This window comes from Microplitis demolitor, chromosome 9 (genome assembly GCF_026212275.2).
Source record: "Microplitis demolitor isolate Queensland-Clemson2020A chromosome 9, iyMicDemo2.1a, whole genome shotgun sequence".
Lineage (NCBI taxonomy): Eukaryota > Metazoa > Arthropoda > Insecta > Hymenoptera > Braconidae > Microplitis > Microplitis demolitor.
Window position 1 is genome coordinate 705,001 of NC_068553.1, and position 20,083 is coordinate 725,083.

Genomic DNA, 20,083 nt, shown 5'->3' on the forward strand with positions numbered 1-20,083 from the left:
GCCTTTGCTAAAATTTATTTTTTACCTCAGTCCTCACCCAGAGGGTCCTATTATTACAAAGAATAGATTTTTTCATAATATAGTTTTATAATTTTGATATTTCAGTAGTTTATTACACTTTTAGTCCGGCTCGAAGGACCAAAAAGTGTGTTTTAGTAACAGATATCATTTTAAAAAAATTAGTCATGTATTTGTTTATGATATTATGGTCAAAAAATGTTACTTGCCATTTTTTGAGACTTTTTACGTTGGCTCAAAAGACCATTAACTTTTTTTTTAACATAGTTTTTATATTTGTTTATGCTATTGTATTTATAAAATGTTATTATTAACTTTTTTGAGGACTTTTAAGTTGGCTCGAACGACCGAAGAAATTTTTTGCGACTAAAGTTTTTTTTGAAAACATAGATTATATATTTGTTTATATTATTGTGGTTATAGAATGTTACTATGAACTTTTTTGAGGACTTTTAAGTTGGCTCGAAAGACCAAAGAAATTTTTTGTGACTATATTTTTTTTGAAAACACAGATTATATATTTGTTCATGCTATTGTGGTTATAGAATGTTATTATTAAATTTTTTGAGGATTTTTTAGTTGGCTCGAAGGACCAAGCACTATTTTAGTGGTAAAAACTGATTTATTTTTGCTTTGCATTGTAAAGCATTTTTTTACAATCAACAAAAACATTGAGAGCCACGATGGCGGATGGTAAAGATTTATTCTAAAACTAACGGATTAATTAAAAACGAAGTATTGTACTGTCAACAAAACTTTATTCAATGTTTTCGTTTGGCTGTGTACTGATTATTTATGTAATGTTACTATAGAATTGTAATTCCAGACATTAAATTGAATGCTAAATTATAAACGCACATATTTTGAACATTTAGTTTTTTCATCGACGTATCCTGGAGGGCAAACGCATTTACGAGTGTTTAGGTTACAATCTATTCCCCTCTCGTCAATGCAGAAAGAACCATTACTATTGCACCATTTTTTAGGGATTGCGGAACACCCGACATAGTCGTAGCAGTGATCTCCCGGTTCTGAAAATAAACATATCATAATTATATCTTTGTAATTGAGAAAATATATATTTCATGTAAATTAAGTTTATTTGTTATGTGATTAGTTAATCATTCTAAAAAAATATACTTAATATACATTGTATCCACAGAAGACGCATGCGCGCTGCGCGTGTAAGCTTATTTATAAATATTCAACTTTAGGGTCGAAAGCCGAAACCTCGATAATATATAATAAACAGGTATTGTCATATAGTTCTCTAATTTTGACATTTGAGTAGTTTATTCGACTATCGTCCGGCTCGATAGACCAAAAAATTTTTTGTAGTTGAAATCTTTTTAAAAAAATTATTTATGCTTTTGCTTCTACTATTGTGGTCTAGTAATACTGATTGCCATCTTTGGAGAACTTATACGTTGGATCGAAGGACCAAAGTGATCATTTAGTGGGAACAGCTAATTTATTTATATTTAGGATTGCAATGTTTCGCCAATATTAACAACCCTTCATGTGAATGTCGAACGAGCATACGATTTTTTTCTATTATAGCTTAGATAAGAAAAAAAATACTTACTCTGAGCCAATGGATAGCACTTGAATCCAACTTGATAATGACTGTAAGGACATTGACAAATATTATGTCTGCATTCAGCGATTCCTTCGATACATTCGGATTTGTTGTCGCACGCGCCATTAAGTTTCGAAAAGCAGGTGCCGTTAATCTCAACATGGTTCTGTTTGCAGAGGCATTGACCATTTTGACAACTCGCGTGCTTGAGGTCCTTGCATCCTAAATCGATTCCGCAGGTATCGTTCAAATCTAAAACATTCAAAGAGTCGATTTTGGAGGTTAGTTATAAATAGAGACCATCTAAGCTTGATGGATTGCAGGTAAGAAAAATTGACTCACTCTCAGCAAATTTCCAGCAAGTGTCTCCTGATAGGTAATGGTTTTCGGGACACTGACATGTCTTATTACAAATCGAGTTAGCCACCAAACAATCGGAAACTTCCTCACAAACAGCTCCGTTGTACCCACGGCAGACATCATTAATGTTCTCATATTTTGGTTTACAGACACACATATTCTCAGTGCAGTTCGTATATTTCAAATTACGGCAGTGATGGTCGATTTCACAGTAGAAGTCATCAAGTTCTAATTTTACATAATAATTAATAAATAACTATATATATTTGTATATATGGGAACTGGATTCACATGAGGATCTATGGGGATCAGCATAGGAAAGTATACATTTATAAATGAACCTAAATTTACCTTCTACGTATTCCACACACTCTTGTCTAGTCGGGTCATAATAAAATTCTTCACCTTCACATACAAATTTGGGATCTAAAAATAAGTAATTATTTAAACTACAAAATTATAATAGCAAGTGTTTGTATACATATGTATGTAAATTGTACGCATGACTGGCTTTCGTTAAAAATAAGACTCTTTTGGTCCTTCGAGCCGGAGCAAAAAACTGAAAAACCAGTCATGCTGACAGATTATCGAACTATTTAATGCAGAAATATTTTGGTACTGTGAGTAAAACCCCCCAGATTACGAAAACTATCCCATTCTAGCGTTGTATGTAGTGAAAAATAATTATTTCCTTACCAGGTATACATTCGTCACTAGCCACGTAAGTGTAATATCTCTGACATCTTGTTACATTGAAATCATTACAAATGGTACTGGGTGTTTCTTCAGTGGATTCTACAGTGACACTTGTAGTGTTGATGGAGTCTGGCTGTTTGCAAGCTTTTCCAATACCTGAATGATTTTAAATACTTTATGTTAACAATTATTGCTTACTTTGGCTAATAAACCACCAGAAATAAAACCATAAAATATTTACCTGCTGTGCTGTTTTTGCATGACAACTCTGACAACAAAAATTGGGTGTCTTTAGGGCATTTACATTCGCCATTGTCACAAATCAGGTTTGGGAGATGTAAATCAGCACAATCTTGATTAGTTTCACAATATTCGCCGTACATCAATTCTAAGAAAAAAAAATAATGTAAAAAGCCATTTGACCTTCTCTGTACATGTGGTTGCACTACTATTGGTACTGAATAAAAATGAAGACGGCAATAAACTGAGTTTATTTTAATAAGCCTAAGGCTAATGCTACCAACAAACTCATAGCAGAGCTTTGTTTGCCTAAGGCTTCTGCTACTAAACTAATATAGAATAGCAAAGTTCTATCTATGAGTCTTAGGCTAATGCTACCAACATCCTTAAGACATAAAAATTCAATTTTGCTTCATGGTCCCAAGGCTAATGCTGCCAACATACCATGGGATGTTTGAAGCTTGTTCTATAAGCCCTAGACTAGCGCTAAAAAAATTCCTGTATCAAATTCTGGATGTGTTTCAAAAGCCTAAGGCAAATGCTACCAATTGACTTATAGCATTAAATTAAAATATTTATTTAGCAGCCAAAGGCCACTGCTACAAAACTAAAAATTATCATATATCATTTTTACTCAGCACAGTTGTTTGCTCCACCGTCCTAAGGCTAGGGCTACCAACAAGCTATCAAAAACTCACTTGATTCTCTTCGTTGTGCAGTTACTGACGAATAACTTTTCTTTAAATGACAGATTTTGAAGTCGCAGTCGTACTCCTTATAAAATTGGTATTTGGGATCATTTTTTATTGTTTTCGGGATACAAGTTGTTTTATCATACTCAGCTGTTCCGAATTGACAGATACATGTATTATTTTCAGAACATTTACCGAACTCAATAACTTTACAGTGAGAATTTTTTTCACAGTGTGAACCCAATGTGCCTGCAATTTTAATTTTTTTATATTAAACATTTGCTTGCTTATATCTTCATAAAAATATAAGATAAATACACGTTATATATGCTTTTTGGAAAGGAAATTTCCTGATCTACAACTTTGCTTCTCACAAAAAATGTGATAAAATCAACGGTTCAAAAGTTACGGGCCTTTAAAACTACTACGCGAGTTCAAAATCTTTAAACGGCCATATCTTTCAAACTATTACATTTACGAGATTTTTATATCAGATCAAAGTTGTTGGAAATCAAATTTCCGTTCCAGTGACCATCTTGAACGTATATTTATTTTGCATATTTAATGAGATATCTCCACTCATTTAATTTTTGAAAAAAAAAAAAAAAAAAAAAATCACATTTTTATTCGAGTAATTACTTATCAGTTTTTTTTAATTACCTTGAGCAATACAAATGTATTTGTATGAACCGACGCCATTTCTCATACATTTGTCATGAGGGCTGCTACATGCAGCTTCTTTAAAGGCGGGCTTACACTATTTTAAAAAAAAAAATTATCATATATTATGAAATGAAAAAAAAAGTTATAAATAATCGTAGTAATAATAAATTACTCACTGCTTGATCTGTTAAAGCAAATTTGCCCGGGAGTTTTACTGATGCAACAAAAGTTGCCAGCACTAATAAAATAAAATAGTTGATGATCATTTTATAAAAATTCAGCTTGGATTGTTTCTATAAAAAATAAAAAAATAATCGATTACTTATCGTAGAAATTTGGGTATTAAATAAAAGTTTAGGCACGGCAGCTACGAGCGCTGCGGGAACCGGAAGGTCGAGGGTTCGAATCCTGAACGTTGAATTTTTTAGAAAAAAAAAAAATAAATAATAAAAAACTTACTTTTAGTAAAGTTATTTATTAATTTTTAATTAACGATTTATTTAAAATGACAATTATATTTTTTATTGTTTATTATTTTAAATGGCCGCGAAGTATTTAAAAATAATAAATTTTATATAATTAATTATTTTTAAAATATTTATAATTGTAAAATAATAGTTAATTACATGTTTAATAATTATTAATTATAAATAATAGACTTGCGCAGTTGACGGCATTTATCAAACAAAATATAAAAATAAATAAATAATTTATAAAATGATTTTTTATTTATCGCTGCCGCGTTAACAAACGTTAATGATATTATTTTTATTTTTTTTCACTTTAATTATCCAAGGATTTGAATAATTCAATTATTTATATTTATTATTTATAAATATTAAAAGTTATTGTCGGTAATAAGCAGCCGGGAATTTATATTTTAAATTACTGATTATTAATTATTGAGGATTTTAAAATTTATAAATTAATAATTTTGTTGGCGGGCGATGTAAGGTAATTATTTTTATTTAAACTCGACAATATTTATTAATTTATGCGTTGCAAGCTCGTGTTATTTATTTATTTTTTAAATTGACCGCGAAATAACCGCCAGCAAATAAAATTCAATTGATCCAGATTTCGACTGAAAAATATCTATTATTATTTCTCGTTCAGTTTAATAAAAGTTGACAACCCAAAAGTATTAAATACCGCGTGACAAAAAATATTTATTATCCTCTTAATAATTAATAATCTAATTAAAAACTATCATAATTATTTTTATTTTATAAATTTCCCTCCATTTTAATTTATCGAAAATCTTAATTTTACTTATTCCCTATCAGAGATACGTGAAAAATTACTCAGACCTTTTTTATTCAGAATTTAATTCTCTACAAAAAAGGTATCTTGTAATTTTTTCATAAACTCAATAGTTACCCCATAATTTTAATTTAAACCCATAAGTAAAAATAAATTCTCCAAAAATCTCACTAAAAATTTCGTATTTCCCTTCGACTTAAAATTCCAGCCAACCCATCAAAGATACGTCAAAAATACACATGACCAATTTTGTAGCTTATTAAATTCTCTAAAAAAAAGGTCTCTTTTATTCTTTCCATAAAACCAATTGTTTCTTCGTAATATCATTTTTAAATTCAAAACTACGCAACTGTTGAAGTAATAAATTAATTCAAGTCGTATATTATTTGTACTCACGTTAATTTTTTCGAGCGTCTTATCCAAACGAAAAGTGACCACGTATTAATTGAAAACTATATTTATACTAATCAAAGTTGCTTTGTCCCTTATCAATTATCAAAATAAGTATAAGAATGCTGACAACAGCAGTTTTTGATTGGTTAAAGCAATCAACAAATTCCTCTAATTATGAAATTTATCGGCGCACTTAGACGCTAATGACTTCTAAAAACCATTAAACCAATGGAAAAATACAATACCGCTCAAATTAAATTATTTTAACAACTATCGTCATTTCAGTTACAAAATTCCATATTTTTATCGCATCTTATCAATCTACTAATGAGTTTATTAATAGTTTCGATCATTTTCAGAAGAAGCATTTTGATAAATCTTACAAAAGTATATTCTAGCGAAACTCCAAAAAAAAATTTTTTTTTTATTTTTAAAAAATGATGTTACTTAAAATTAAATTTTCGAGTTAACTACAGAATTAACATTAAAATATTGCACATAAATTTAATCACAGGTTATATATTTGTTAACTTACCTGAATATTTTAACCATCACACGACAAATGCTAAAATATAACTGCGGAAGTATTAAAATTTACAGAAGTAAATGGCTGATTTTCATGACGTCAGTGCGAGCTAATAAAAAAATAATTATCTATAGGTCGTAATTACAAAAGACATTAGATCTGATGGCTAACGCACAGAAAACTATGAATTTGTTGGAACAAAAGAATTTTTTTTCTCCCTCAAAAATTTACTGCATTCTACATTGAAAACAGAAATTTTCTGTGCCAATAATTTTTTTAGTCTTAAGAATTAGTATATTACACACCGGGGTAGAAAAGTAGGACATTACGCGCATGCGCAATAATCCGAGCCAAAGGTTATAGTCGCAAACGCGCAGAAAGAGATTTTTTACTAGATCTGCGCAGAAAAGTAAATTTCTGACTGTTTCAAAAAAAAATTGCGCATGCGCCATTTTATTATTTTTCTGATAAAAAAAAAACTTTTAGTAGGGTCAGGGTTAGAGGTAACTTTTTTTACTATGAAAAAAGTTGGCACTGATTTTTCTTACATGGAGAAAACGAGTCTTGAAAATATTTTGATATTTGATATATTTAATTAAGAAATACTAATGAAAATCAATGAGTGCATTGTTTTTACTACATTGTATTTATTACTGAATGTATAGTAAAAATGACAAAATACCGTAATTTGAGGTTAATAAAATACTTAGCAATTTTTAAAGTCAAATTAACAATAAATTGATGTGAAAATTTTCCTATAAATTGTCAACTTTTTAAGTGAATTTGCATCCTAATTCGGGTAATAATTTTAGGTCAGATTATAGGGGAGAGGTGCTGCAGTTGTAACAAGAGGCAGTTGTAACACTCAATGAAAAATTATTAAAAAAACTAAAAATTATTATTATTATTTTTTTAACATGTTCAAAATAGTAAATCATTGATTACCCGATGAAAATAGTTTTTGTCTAATCATATATAATTATGCATAATCGTCTATATATCGCGTGCCAAAAGGTAAAAGGGCGTATTGCTACAGGTTAGTAGGGAATTATGCTGAAAGGACGTATAAAAAAATTTTATTTTGCCATTAGCTTTGAAATTTTTCGAAACGCAAAGATCTGCAAAAAAAAAATTTTGGCATCCTTGAACTGAAAGGGCGTATCTCAAGAGCTAAGCCCTTTTACCTTTTGAAAAGTAGTGCCTAAAGGTAAAAGGGCGCATAAAAAAAAATTCTAGTTTTAATACAAAATACTGACAAATAATTTCACAAGACAAGTTAGATGAAAAAACACTCCTCCTACACTTTTTTTTTAATTTATTAAAAATAAAATAACTGAAAAAAAAATAAAATGAAAATATCAAATTTTCAATTGAATAAAAAATTTTCATAACGACTATAAAAAATAAAAATTTATTGACTTTTTCTTTAATCAGTGTTTTGGATTATGGATCCGTCATGAATCAGAATATATGAAAAAAAAAAAAAAATTCAAAGTACGTGCGACAGACACGGAGGAAGAGGGTATAGGAATCGTACCTAAATGAACCGGTTATTTCTGCTTTTTTTTTTTTTTTTAAATTTAGTATAAGAATTTTAAAATACTACTATTATAAACTCTAATAATTAACTGTGAAATAAAATAACATTCATACAATTTGCAGCATTTTTTTTTTTTTTTTTTTTTTTTTTGAGACTTCGGCTAAGCTTTTTAATAAATTTTTTAAAAAAAAAATTTATACGCCCTTTTACCTTTTGGTCACAAAATTTTCAAATTCCTAAAGCTAAAAGGGCGCATAATTAAAGACATACGCCCTTTTACCTTTAGGAAAACAATATGTGATTTTCAAGCGTAGAAAATGTTTACTAATCAATTGGCGATGAAAAAAAAATTTATGCGCCCTTTTACCTTTGCAAAGGTAAAAGGGCGCATACATTGGTATACGCCCTTTTACTTTTTGGCACGCGGTATGATTATATATAATCATGTATGATTATATATAATTTCATATATGATTATATATAATTATATATGATTATATATATAAACATATATAATTATATAAAATTAGACAAAAACTTTTTTCATCGGGTAGATCAAAGTTTCAGTTAAGGTAAATGTCCCAATACCGGAACGACGACGGGTATATGACTGATTTTTATCGTTTTAAAAATATTCAAATAAATTATAAACCAAAATAATTTATTGCATCATATAGAATAGACATTTACCAATTCAAAAATAATAAAATTAGTTCATTTTTCTTAAATTTAATATATAAAAAAAAATTTTTTTCTATGACACCCAAAAGACCCAATACCGGAACGCTGAAATAGCCTTGTCCCAATACAGGAATTTGGTTGTCCTAATACCGGAACAGTAAATAAAATAAGTTATTTTTTACATTTATTAATGGTGAAAGTATTAATAATTATTAATACTATCAGCTAACTTTCTGACAGTTTTTAAGTTTACTATCTTAAAAAAAAACATGGAATCGAAAAAATAAAATTTTTTTTACAACTGCACCTCTTCCCTAAATTAAGCTGTTTACAAATTGTCACAGACAGAAAAGCACAAAAGTGTCGAACATTTGACGAAAATTAAAGGAAACTTTTGTAAAGTAAACTTTTGATAAGAAAACTTTACTATTAGGGTATAAAATAAAATTTCTATTACAACAGTGTGAAAAAGTATCTTTTTGCACATTTTTAAAATTAATTGTCATTGCGCCTTCTATACATATTTTATTTAAATTTTTAAAATTTCAAAAACTGGCCTAAAGTCGCTCAAAAAAATAAAAAATTTACCCTTCTTAAATTATTAATTTTTATTTTCAAATTTTCGCGGCATTTTTACCCTCGGTAAGACAGGAGCTCATTTTTACTGATCGAGGCCTCGGCGCCATCTTGTATCTCGGAATTCCCCCACTCTAGGATTGAACTTTTGGCGCCATCTATTCAAACAATCCCTACTTTCTAGCTTATCAACATTTTAGCTTTAGTTACAGTCTTACTTTAACCGCGAAAGGAACAAAATCTTCTTAATACTTTGACTTCATTATTAAACTAAAAAATTTTTTTTTTAATTTTCGTGCGGTAATATAAAACTATTAATAGAATAACTTAATAAATTAATTAAAGTTAAAAATTAATTTTTTAAAATTAAAAGTAATTAAGAAATTTCATTAAAATTTTGTGGAAAAATTTTATTTCACAATGAATTTATGCAAAATTTATTCCGCAGGTGAGTAAATAATTTTTTATTTGATTTATATAAGACTTTTTTTTAGCACAATGACCTAATTAATTTTTTTATAATTACAGGCAATTGCGCAAGAAATTTTAAAATTATAAGGAATCTATCAACTGGAGGACAAAAGCGGGAAAGTTCTGAAAATTCAAAAGCTAAGACGGGAATTTTGATGGTTAATATGGGGGGTCCTAGTAAACTTGAACAGGTCCAAGAATTTCTCACGAGAATAATTACTGACCGTGATATGATGCAATTACCCATGCAGAGGTAATTTGGGCCATTTTTTTAAATTCTGTCATATTTCGACACTCGAACTTTGCTTGCTTATATCTTTATAAATATATGAGATAATTAAACATTATATACGGTTTTTGGAAAAGAAATTTTCTGGTCTACAACTTTGGTCCTTATAAAAATTTCGATAAAATCAATAGTTCAAAAGTTACAGGCCTTTAAAATTGCCGCGTAACCACTGGAGATTTTGAAATCTTTTAGCGGCCATATCTTCCAAATTATCGAGTTTACAGGATTTTTTTATTAGACCAAAGTTGTAGATCAGAAAATTTCCTTTCCAATGACCTCCTAAGTTGTCTATTTATCTCTGATACTAACTGAGATATCGTCATTTTAAGCAACCGCGAATTTTCGAATGACAAAATAGACTTTTCTTAATTTTTCTTTGGTTCAAAATTTTTTATTATTAACAGTAAATTAGGACCATGGATTGCTAAAATGCGTGCTCCAAAAGTGATGAAAAAGTACAGTGAAATAGGCGGGGGTTCTCCGATATTGAAATGGTCGAATTTGCAAGGGGAATTAATGTGCCAGGAATTGGACAAAATTTCACCAGAATCTGGACCCCATAAACATTATGTTGGATTCCGTTATGCTGATCCTCTGACTGAAGTTGCATTACAACAAATAGAAGCGTAATAATTAATAAAAAAAAAAAAAAAAAAAAAAAAAAAAATTTCTCATGAAATATTTTTTTTTTCAGAGACGGGATCGAACACATGATTATTTTTTCACAGTACCCACATTACAGCTGCGCGACAGCAGGGTCAAGTTTTACTGTAATTTCGGATTATTACAAAAAACGGTAATTTATTATTTAAATAAATTATTATTTATAATTTAAAATAAAAATTTTTAATGATTATTTTTTAGAGGACTTCCAAAAAATATGAAACTGAGTATAATTGATCGGTGGGGAACGCATCCTTTGTTAGCGCAAACAGTAGCTGAGAGAATAAAAGACGAGTTGAAGCATTTTGATGATAAAATAAAAAAAGATGTTATGATACTATTTTCTGCGCACTCGATACCACTGAGAGTACTCAATCGCGGTGACTCTTATCCCAGTGAAATTGCTGCGACGGTTCATATGGTTATGAATGAATTGAATCATTCTAATCCTTATCAAATCGTATGGCAGTCGAAGGTAATTTTTTAAATTTTTATACTGTCTATTTTGTAGAGTTTTTGATGCTGAGTAGAATGAGTACCCACAAGCCTATATTTCAAAAATTTTATTTTTAACCCCAATTTTTTTTTTGTTCAAAAATTTTATTTTTTGAATAAACTAATATTTGCATCTGATAATTTACTCAATGCTGAGTAAAACGAGTACCCACAAGCTGAGGGTTCAATGAAAAAATTTTTGATGCACAAGTTTTCGATATTTTTTTCCAAAATTTTTTTTTTGAAAAACTAGAGTGATATTATTGTAAATCAGTCAATGCTGAGTAAAATGAGTACCCACAAGCCGGGGTTTCAATAAAAAAATTTTTCGATAAAAAAAAATAAAATTTTTTTTTTCGAAATTTTTTTTTTGGAAAATTAGTACAATATTATTGTAAAACATTCATTTCCGAGTAAAATGAGTACCCACAAGCCAGGGTTTCAATAAAAAAATTTTTGATGCACAAGATTTCAACATTTTTTTTCAAAAATTTTTTTTTGAAAAACTAGTGTGATATTATTGTAAATCAGTCAATGCTGAGTAAAATGAGTACCCACAAGCCTATATTTAAACCACAAAATATTTCCAGGTTGGACCACTGCCTTGGCTAGGCCCCGCTACTCACAACTCATTACGAGGCTACGTCAGTCAAGGCAAGAAAAACTTCATCATCGTACCCATTGCCTTCGTAAACGAGCACATCGAGACTCTTCACGAGCTGGACATTCAGTACTGCACTGATCTCGCCCGCGAGGTAAAAAAAAATATTAAAAAAAAAAAACTTTTTGTCTTCGACTAACAAGCATTTAAATTGCAGCTAAAAATCGAGAAAATTCGACGCACTCCTACTCCAAATGACCATCCGCTTTTTATCAAAGCTCTCGCAGATGTCGTGAAAACTCACTTGCATTCAAAGAAAGCGATTTCGCCAAAATTCGTCACTCGATGCCCTCAATGTATAAATGAAAATTGCCAGCCATGTAAAACTTGGTTCGCTCAAAATTGCAGAATGTGATAATTTTCAAAAAAATTTTTTTTTAATTTTCCATCAAAAAAATAAAAAGAAATTTTTTTCCAAAATTCTTTAGTCAATTATTTAAAATCAAAATATCTTCTAAACTATTAAATTTACACCAAAATTCATGAGGACCTTTTTTGTAGGAAATTAAATTTCCTACAGATTTGTTCTTTACACTTTTTTTGTATCTCCAATAGTTTCGCCATAAATAGAATTCCAAAATTAAAGTATAAAAAAAAATTGCCAGTTAATTAATAAAATTATTATTTTTTTAATTAATTAGACACTAATTTTTTTAAATACAATATTTGTAACAGACTGTCCAACTTTACCCCCAAATTTAATCGCCGGAGCCTCCAAAATTTTTTCCACTTTGAATCCTAAAAAATTTATTTTTATTTTTTAAAATTTTAATTAATAATTTAATTAATTAATTAATTATAATTACCGCTAAAATGTTGTATTAGTTCGTCTTTAGTCCAATTGCAAGACGAAATAATTAAATAACCATTGTCCATTAATAAATCCCACACATTAGTTTTGTATTTCCCGCGCTGACGGTGCCGGTCATCGGGATTCAAACTGACCGCGTCGTAAGTTCCTTTGTCGTGAATTAATTTGAAACTCCGAGGCTTCAAAAAATTTTTGTCCTTTCCATCCCCGGAGTCTAGATCTTGCAAAATGTCACAGACTTCTATCCTAGTGGCTAGATCGTCGAGAACTATTTTGTTTTCTTTTAAAATATTTCGCGCCAATTCCACGGCCTTTGGGGAATAATCGACTCCTAGTAAATTTTTGAACCCGTTTTCATAAAGTTTCAGTAAAGTCCAGCCATTACCACACCCGAGATCTATTATTGGATCAGATTTTGAAATATTTAATTCTTCTATGCATCTGAAAATTCAAATTTTATTTAAATTTTAAATCTCCCGCCATTTTTTATAAATAATTAATAAACTTAAAATTATAATTAAATTAATCGGAAATTTCTGTAGAAGACAAAATCTTAAAGTTTTTTTGTACGCGAATTAACTGTATGTTAATTTTTATATCGTGACTCTGATCTCATTAAAATTAATTATAAGAAGACACAAAATTTTTTTATGGAAAAATGATCATCTTACTTGAGTTCTCGAACAAATTTCCTTTCAAACGAGTACCCACAAGCCCTAGTTCTAATTTTGATTTTTTCAACTTCTTCTATGAGGGCCATCTTGCCTCGGATTTTTTATCATCCGAAATATATCGATGTGGGTACTCAAACTTTAGGAAATTTGCTCTAGAACTCAACTCCACTCATTACTAATCTCTCAGTTTAAAAAAAAAAAAAAACTCAAGAGTTTAATTTTATGATAGATTGTAACATTAATTTTAATTACAATAGATTAATTTTACAGTTTCTATTTATACACAAGAGTTTAAAATATCAATCTTTATGTGCAAGGCTAATTTTTTATAATTATTCAGTTTTTATATACTAAATTTGTGGCTTTTCATGGTTCAAACTCTTTTTTGCCAAGTGTCCAGATAAATAAAATTATCGATATCATTCAAATTAAATTTAAATTACGCGGGAAAAAAAAACGCTCGTGTTTATTTTCTTTAAATAAATTAATATTTTAATTATTCTCCCACTTAATTATACATCAATCCCACTCAATATATATTTATATATATTTACATATATATAGCTATCGTCTATATTATTAAGAGAGAATAAAAAAAATAAAGTCCATGGGATGTCTTTGCGATAATAAAAATAAAAAAAATGAAATTTGGTATCAGCGAAACGGTCTCGAGTTAAATTTGTGCCTTTTGATAGTTTCAGATCTTTTACGCGATCGCCAGTTCAATGTCGAGACGTTTTATAAATAATTATTAATATATATATAAATTAACCGACAAAAGATGTCGCTGGGATTTTATAAAATTAGTGAGATAAAAATAAATAAATATTTGTAGATCATACAGTTAATTTCCGAGCGTCAATTAAAGACATCAGCCCTTGGGTGAACCCTCAGAATTAAATGACTTTTGTCGTGTCTTAATCGCAGTTTATATATTTTATAAATGAAATATATCAGACGACTAATAAAAAAAATTTCACCGTTGATTTTTTTTTCGAACCCCATGATTATAAAATTATCGAAATCAATAAGTCTGGGTATCAATTACCCAATTCATCTTATCAAACTTCAATGATAATAAAAATAAATAAAATATTCGAGTCAATTAGTAAGATTTTAATTAACAATTAAATTTTAATACGATTATGGGTAAATTTCTTAAAGTAAAAAAAAAATAATTTAATTACTTGATTAATTTAAATGCATTATTTTTTCCAAACCAAATTTCTCCAACATCTCCATACTCCTGAAAATTATTTATTTCTTCGTCATAAATTTTCTCCCAACTGCAAATAAAAAAAATAAAATATATAAAATACATGACAACAAACGAACATAACCTACTTAACTTTTTAAAATTAAGTAGATTGCAATTGACAAAAATTACTCACTGTTCCAAAGTTCCCAGTTCCGATTCATTCAATTCCTCAGTATCGGACATTTTATTTTTAATTATCAAATTAATTAATTATTCAAATATTTAAATATTCAAAAATTTGTGTCATCGAGACCCGCGAAACTCCAAAAAAAATTTTAGAATGGGAAAAAAACGTGGAGAAACTACTGCGCATGCGCAGCTAAATTCAAACCGTCAGTTTCTTACTGCGCAGGTTTTCTGTCTCAGTCAAACTCGGTGCCATTACAGTGACTGACATTACGTCTAGCTTGCAGTTAAATAAATAATTAATTACTTTTACAATCAAATTAATTAAAACAATTAAATTTTAATGTTTTTTTGGATACGAGCAGTATTTTTGAATAATAATTTACAAAGTGTTTAAATTTAAAACGCGTAAATAATTAATTATTTCATTTAATCCGGTCATTTTTTCTATTGTCAGGATATCGGGGCTAGTAATTAATTAAAAAGTCGCGGAATTTAAGTTAATTAACTTTTTGTTTTTTACAAAAAGTGTTTAAAAATTGTGAGTGATTAGTGCAGTTGTGAATTTTTTTTTTTTTAAGTGATTTGAGTGAAAGTAATCAGTGTCATTGCAGTGGGTGTCAGAAAATTTTTTTCCGAAAAATTTGAAGTTTCATGCGAATAATTTTTTTTTTTTTAAATTAAAAAATTTTCTGTTGTCTGTTACTTTAAAATTTAATTAAAAATTTTTTGCCGCCATTTTGAAACATTCAAGCTTGAGATTAATCAAAGACCAGAAATGTAAGTTTTTTTTTTTATTTCATTTCGAAAAATTTGTAATTTTTGGTAAGCGAATATTTTTTTTTTTAATTTTCTGTTGTTTGTTAATTCAAAATTTTTTGGCGCCATTTTTAAAATTTCATTGATTTTTTTTTAATTTCCTGTTATTTGTTACTTTAAATTTTAATTAACAAATATTTTGGCGCCATTTTTAAAAATTCAAACTTCAGATTAATTGAAGACCAAAAATGTAAGTTTTTTTTTTTATTTTATTTGATAAATTTTGTCAAAAAATTTATAATTTTCGGTAAGAAAATAATTTATTTTTTTTTTTTCAATTTTTTGTTGTCTAATACTTCAAATTTTAATTCAAAATTTTTTGGTGCCATTTTCAAAAATTCAAACTCGCGATTAACCGAAAACCAAAAAGTAATTTTTTTTTTATTTTTTTTTTAAAAAATTAAAAATAAAATTTGGCGGGAAAAATATTTTTTTAAAAAATCAATTTTTTTTTGCTGATGGTAAAAATTTTCGATACCGACTAAATAAAGAAAATTTTCTGACCAGCGATCGTTAAAATAAAACACAAAGTTACCGACTGCTGACCAATGACGTCATAAAATTGTGACGTCAAAAAATCAAAATTTTTGAATCTCGATCATGCGAAATTTGAATTTTTTTTTCACTATAAAATCATTCGAAAATTTTCTTTGCAAAAAAAAATTTTTTGTTTAACAAAAAATAAGTAGAAAAAAAATCTGACGGAACTCAATCAGACGTCGGAAATTGAATAAAATTTCGTGTTACGATTTCCTGATTCCTGATTAAATTTCAATTCCCAGTTTAAAAATCCTGTGAAAATTTATATGTAAAGTCAGTAAAAGTAGAAAATAAATAGACTGATTTTCATATTAATTTATTATTTGACAATTAATATGAATAATTATTGAGGATATGGATAAAAAATGATAGCAAGTAATCATTGATTTTTTGGAGTTCGTTACCTTAATTTGAATTTGGCAAACGTCCAACTAGACAGCCACTATATAATACTGTCCCTAAGTCCTGACTAGCATTGGTGATGAACTGCTGAATGTCTAACTAGGATCGGCAGATAACTAATGACTGACATCTAGATCGGTAACGAGCTTAATTTAGCTTTTACCCGTTTTCTGTTGACATTTGAATTAACTCTTGACTTTTTGCATTTAAATAATTTTATGTACACATACATATATATAAAATATCATACGGTTTCGAATGAATACCCACATGCTATATTTTTATTTTTCAAGATATATCGAATATATTTATATATATATATATAGATATATATATTGATATGGACATATATATTTATACTTATATGTATAGACGGATAGAAAATTTGATACGCTTTCAAATGAGTACCCACATGATATATTTATATTTTTCAGAATATATGTGAATATATTTATAAATATATATATATTGAAATAGACATATATATTTATGGTTATATGTATAGACGGATGGAAAATTTGATACGCTTTCAAATGAGTACCCACATGATATATCTATATGTTAAGATATATATGAATATATTTATATATATTGAAATATATGTATAAATTATAATATATTGAGATTATATATATCATGTAGGTATTCATTTGAAAGAGCAAGACTTCTGGAACTTTTTTATGGAATTTGCACATATATTCATAAATATATGAATATATATTTTATATACTTTTATATATATATAAACATATATATTTATATTTATATCAGTATAGACGGACAGGAAATTTGATACGCTTTCAAATGAGTACCCACATGATATATCTATATGTTAAGATATATATGAATATATTTATATATATTGAAATATATGTATAAATTATAATATATTGAGATTATATATATCATATAGGTATTAATTTGAAAGAGCAAGACTTCTGGAACTTTTTTATGGAATTTGCACATATATTCATAAATATATGAATATATATTTTATATACTTTTATATATATATAAACATATATATTTATATTTATATCAGTATAGACGGACAGGAAATTTGATACGCTTTCAAATGAGTACCCACATGATATATCTATATGTTAAGATATATATGAATATATTTATATATATTGAAATATATGTATAAATTATCAAATATTGAAATTGTATATATCATGTAGGTATTCATTTGAAAGAGCACGACTTCTGAAACATTTTTATGGAATTTGCACATATATTCATAAATATATGAATATATATTTTATATACTTTTATATATATATAAACATATATATTTATATTTATATCAGTATAGACGGACAGGAAATTTGATACGCTTTCAAATGAGTACCCACATGATATATCTATATGTTAAGATATATATGAATATATTTATATATATTGAAATATATGTATAAATTATAATATATTGAGATTAAATATATCATGTAGGTATTCATATGAAAGGGCACAACATCTAGAACTTTTCTATGAAATTTGCACTTATATATTCATAAATATATATTTTTATATATTTATATGCGTATATATATGTATATTTATGGACTTATATATAATTTATATATTAATGAAAAAAAATTTATCATCTGGGTACTCATTTTAAAGAGCATGTAATTACCTACATATATATATATATATTTTTTTTTTCTAAAAAAAAAAACTTATATTCCAGTAGCCGAAAAAAAAAAATTTCTTATCTTAAATTACCGCAAAATATATAAATAATTAAAATCTAATTAAGGCATTCCGCGGTAATTTAAAAGATAGCGCTCGTACAGGACAACATATTTTAACTGATAAAGGCTAATGCACTCAATTTGTATTACGAGTATGTAATACATGTCAGTTAATAGATAATACGTATGTCTGATTTTAAATAAACATGATTAAATATATATATAAATATAAATATCATACATTTATGCAGGAAATCATCCGAAAAATGATTTTTACCTACGTTTCTTTAAATATCTCAAAATCTATCATAGATAACCATACATTGTTTATGGTCATTGGAAAGGTTATTAAATTCTCTATAACTTTTGTCTCATAAAAAAATGCCATAGGACCGATAGTTTAAAAGTTACAGCCCTTTGAAGGTCGGAAAAAAAATTTTCAGTTTCAAATTTTTTAAAAAAACGCGGCATTGTTCTAACCGCCATAACTTTTTAAAAATTAACTTTAGACCAATTATCATAAGAAACACAATTCTTAGTCAGTAAATTTCCTTTCCAAAAACCTACCATAACATCTGATTATCTCTTTTAGTTTCTGAGATATGAGATCTGGAAAAATAAATTTACTGGAATAAAAAAAATTTTTTTTTTACTTTTGAATTTAAAAAAAAAAAAATTATAGATAGTAATAGTGCGTGGGAGACACTCGCGAATTATTGAACGCGTGACTGAAAACATTTTATATAATTTTATTTTATCATTTATTTTTAACCCTTATCACTTTTTTCCTCTTTATCTTTATCTGAATTTTTTTTTAACGCTGGCATAAAATACAACCTGGAATTTTAATAAGAGCCCACCATTGTAGCTCGTTCCCACAGATCCAACGTCTGAGACAATATTTATTTTTTTTTTTTTGAATTTTGAAAAAAAAAAAAAAAATTGACAATTATTTTTATATTTTTTACTAGGCTCTAAATCCATTGTAAAAAATTTTATTATGTAACCTACGGTTACAGTTAAATTTATTTTCTCTGCTTCCGCTTTTCGTTTTCATTTAAAATCTTTAGACCTAAATTCTCAATAATGGATAATAGAACTCAAATAAATTTACTACTATCCTAGTTTATTTATTTTTTTTTTTTTTTAGACCCAAGTCCATTCTTTGAGACTTCTTGTGTCCATTTACCGGGACATAGGTCAAAGGACCGTTATATATATATTTTTGTGACGTGAAATTTACAATTATTTATATAAATATATATATATATATATATATATATATATATATATATATATATTTATATATATGTATATATGTTAGAAATTACGCGCTCTTTAAAATGAGTACCCACATGACATATTTTTATCAATAATATGTTTGTCATATATATATAAATATATATATTCATAAAATATATGCAAATATCGTAAAAAAAATTATAGGTTTCATACCTTTTTATATGAATACCTGCGCGATATATTTAATCGCAATATTTTATAATTTATACATATATTTTAATATTTATATATATATATATATATATATATATATATATTTATATATATATATATATATATATATATATATATATATATATATGTATATATGTTAGAAATTATGCGCTCTTTAATATGAGTACCCACATGACATATTTTTATCAATAATATATTTGTCATATATATAAATATATATATTCATAAAAATATGTGCAAATATCTTAAATAAATTCTAGGTTTCATACCTTTTTATATGAATACCTGCGTGATATATTTAATCGCAATATTTTATAATTTATACATATATTTTAATATTTATATATATATATATATATATATATATATCTATATATAAAAGTTGTAAAATATATCATGTGGGTACTCATAAAATTCTAGGATTTATGCCCTATCAGATGAATACCTACATGATATATTTATTCTAATTAT

The 20,083-nt window shown here is 27.2% G+C and overlaps 4 protein-coding genes across 5 annotated transcripts in view; 2 read left to right on the forward strand and 2 right to left on the reverse strand.

Moving 5' to 3' along the window:
* Positions 1-652, forward strand: part of LOC103572738 (uncharacterized) — a 4,960-nt gene extending 4,308 nt beyond the window's left edge. Inside the window, exon 5 of the mRNA XM_008551490.2 lies at positions 1-652. This exon is cut by the window's left edge and continues 216 nt beyond it. The gene's annotated coding sequence lies outside the window, so the exon portion shown is untranslated.
* A 104-nt stretch (positions 653-756) lies between these two features.
* LOC103572721 (prion-like-(Q/N-rich) domain-bearing protein 25) lies at positions 757-6,678 on the reverse strand. 2 transcript variants are annotated; one of them, XM_008551458.1, is made up of 10 exons: positions 6,440-6,678; positions 4,425-4,541; positions 4,246-4,342; positions 3,592-3,834; positions 2,895-3,041; positions 2,654-2,809; positions 2,309-2,383; positions 1,940-2,185; positions 1,604-1,849; positions 757-1,049 (listed from the first exon to the last, which is right to left on the reverse strand). In XM_008551458.1, the coding sequence occupies exons 2-10, from the start codon at positions 4,512-4,514 to the stop codon at positions 865-867; spliced, it is 1,485 nt and encodes a 494-aa protein (XP_008549680.1). In that variant the 5' UTR covers positions 4,515-4,541; positions 6,440-6,678; the 3' UTR covers positions 757-864. The 2 variants fall into 2 exon arrangements, with proteins under 2 accessions (XP_008549680.1, XP_008549679.1); XM_008551457.2 differs by lacking the exon at positions 6,440-6,678 and adding an exon at positions 5,908-6,016.
* A 2,779-nt stretch (positions 6,679-9,457) lies between these two features.
* Positions 9,458-12,226, forward strand: LOC103572719 (ferrochelatase, mitochondrial). The gene is made up of 7 exons (XM_008551455.2): positions 9,458-9,675; positions 9,756-9,951; positions 10,392-10,613; positions 10,682-10,783; positions 10,852-11,125; positions 11,736-11,900; positions 11,964-12,226. Exons 1-7 carry the CDS (start codon positions 9,648-9,650, stop codon positions 12,159-12,161), a joined length of 1,185 nt encoding a protein of 394 aa, XP_008549677.1. The 5' UTR covers positions 9,458-9,647; the 3' UTR covers positions 12,162-12,226.
* A 189-nt stretch (positions 12,227-12,415) lies between these two features.
* Positions 12,416-14,833, reverse strand: LOC103572718 (EEF1A lysine methyltransferase 2). The gene is made up of 4 exons (XM_008551454.2): positions 14,683-14,833; positions 14,479-14,577; positions 12,613-13,058; positions 12,416-12,544 (listed from the first exon to the last, which is right to left on the reverse strand). The coding sequence occupies exons 1-4, from the start codon at positions 14,730-14,732 to the stop codon at positions 12,444-12,446; spliced, it is 696 nt and encodes a 231-aa protein (XP_008549676.1). The 5' UTR covers positions 14,733-14,833; the 3' UTR covers positions 12,416-12,443.
* Positions 14,834-20,083: the final 5,250 nt, after the last annotated feature.

Coding starts and splice junctions, on each gene's coding strand:
- LOC103572721 (XM_008551458.1), bottom strand. CDS start 4,514: ATGATCATCAACTATTTTATTTTATTAGTGCTGGCAACTTTTGTTGCA. Junction 2,810..2,894: donor ATGCAAAAACAGCACAGCAG/GTAAATATTTTA, acceptor AAAATCATTCAG/GTATTGGAAAAGCTTGCAAA. Junction 2,186..2,308: donor GTGTGTGGAATACGTAGAAG/GTAAATTTAGGT, acceptor ATGTAAAATTAG/AACTTGATGACTTCTACTGT.
- LOC103572719 (XM_008551455.2), top strand. CDS start 9,648: ATGAATTTATGCAAAATTTATTCCGCAG. Junction 9,676..9,755: donor ATGCAAAATTTATTCCGCAG/GTGAGTAAATAA, acceptor TTATAATTACAG/GCAATTGCGCAAGAAATTTT. Junction 11,126..11,735: donor AAATCGTATGGCAGTCGAAG/GTAATTTTTTAA, acceptor AAATATTTCCAG/GTTGGACCACTGCCTTGGCT.
- LOC103572718 (XM_008551454.2), bottom strand. CDS start 14,732: ATGTCCGATACTGAGGAATTGAATGAATCGGAACTGGGAACTTTGGAA. Junction 14,578..14,682: donor GAACTGGGAACTTTGGAACA/GTGAGTAATTTT, acceptor TTTTATTTGCAG/TTGGGAGAAAATTTATGACG. Junction 13,059..14,478: donor AATGCATTTAAATTAATCAA/GTAATTAAATTA, acceptor TTGAATTTTCAG/ATGCATAGAAGAATTAAATA.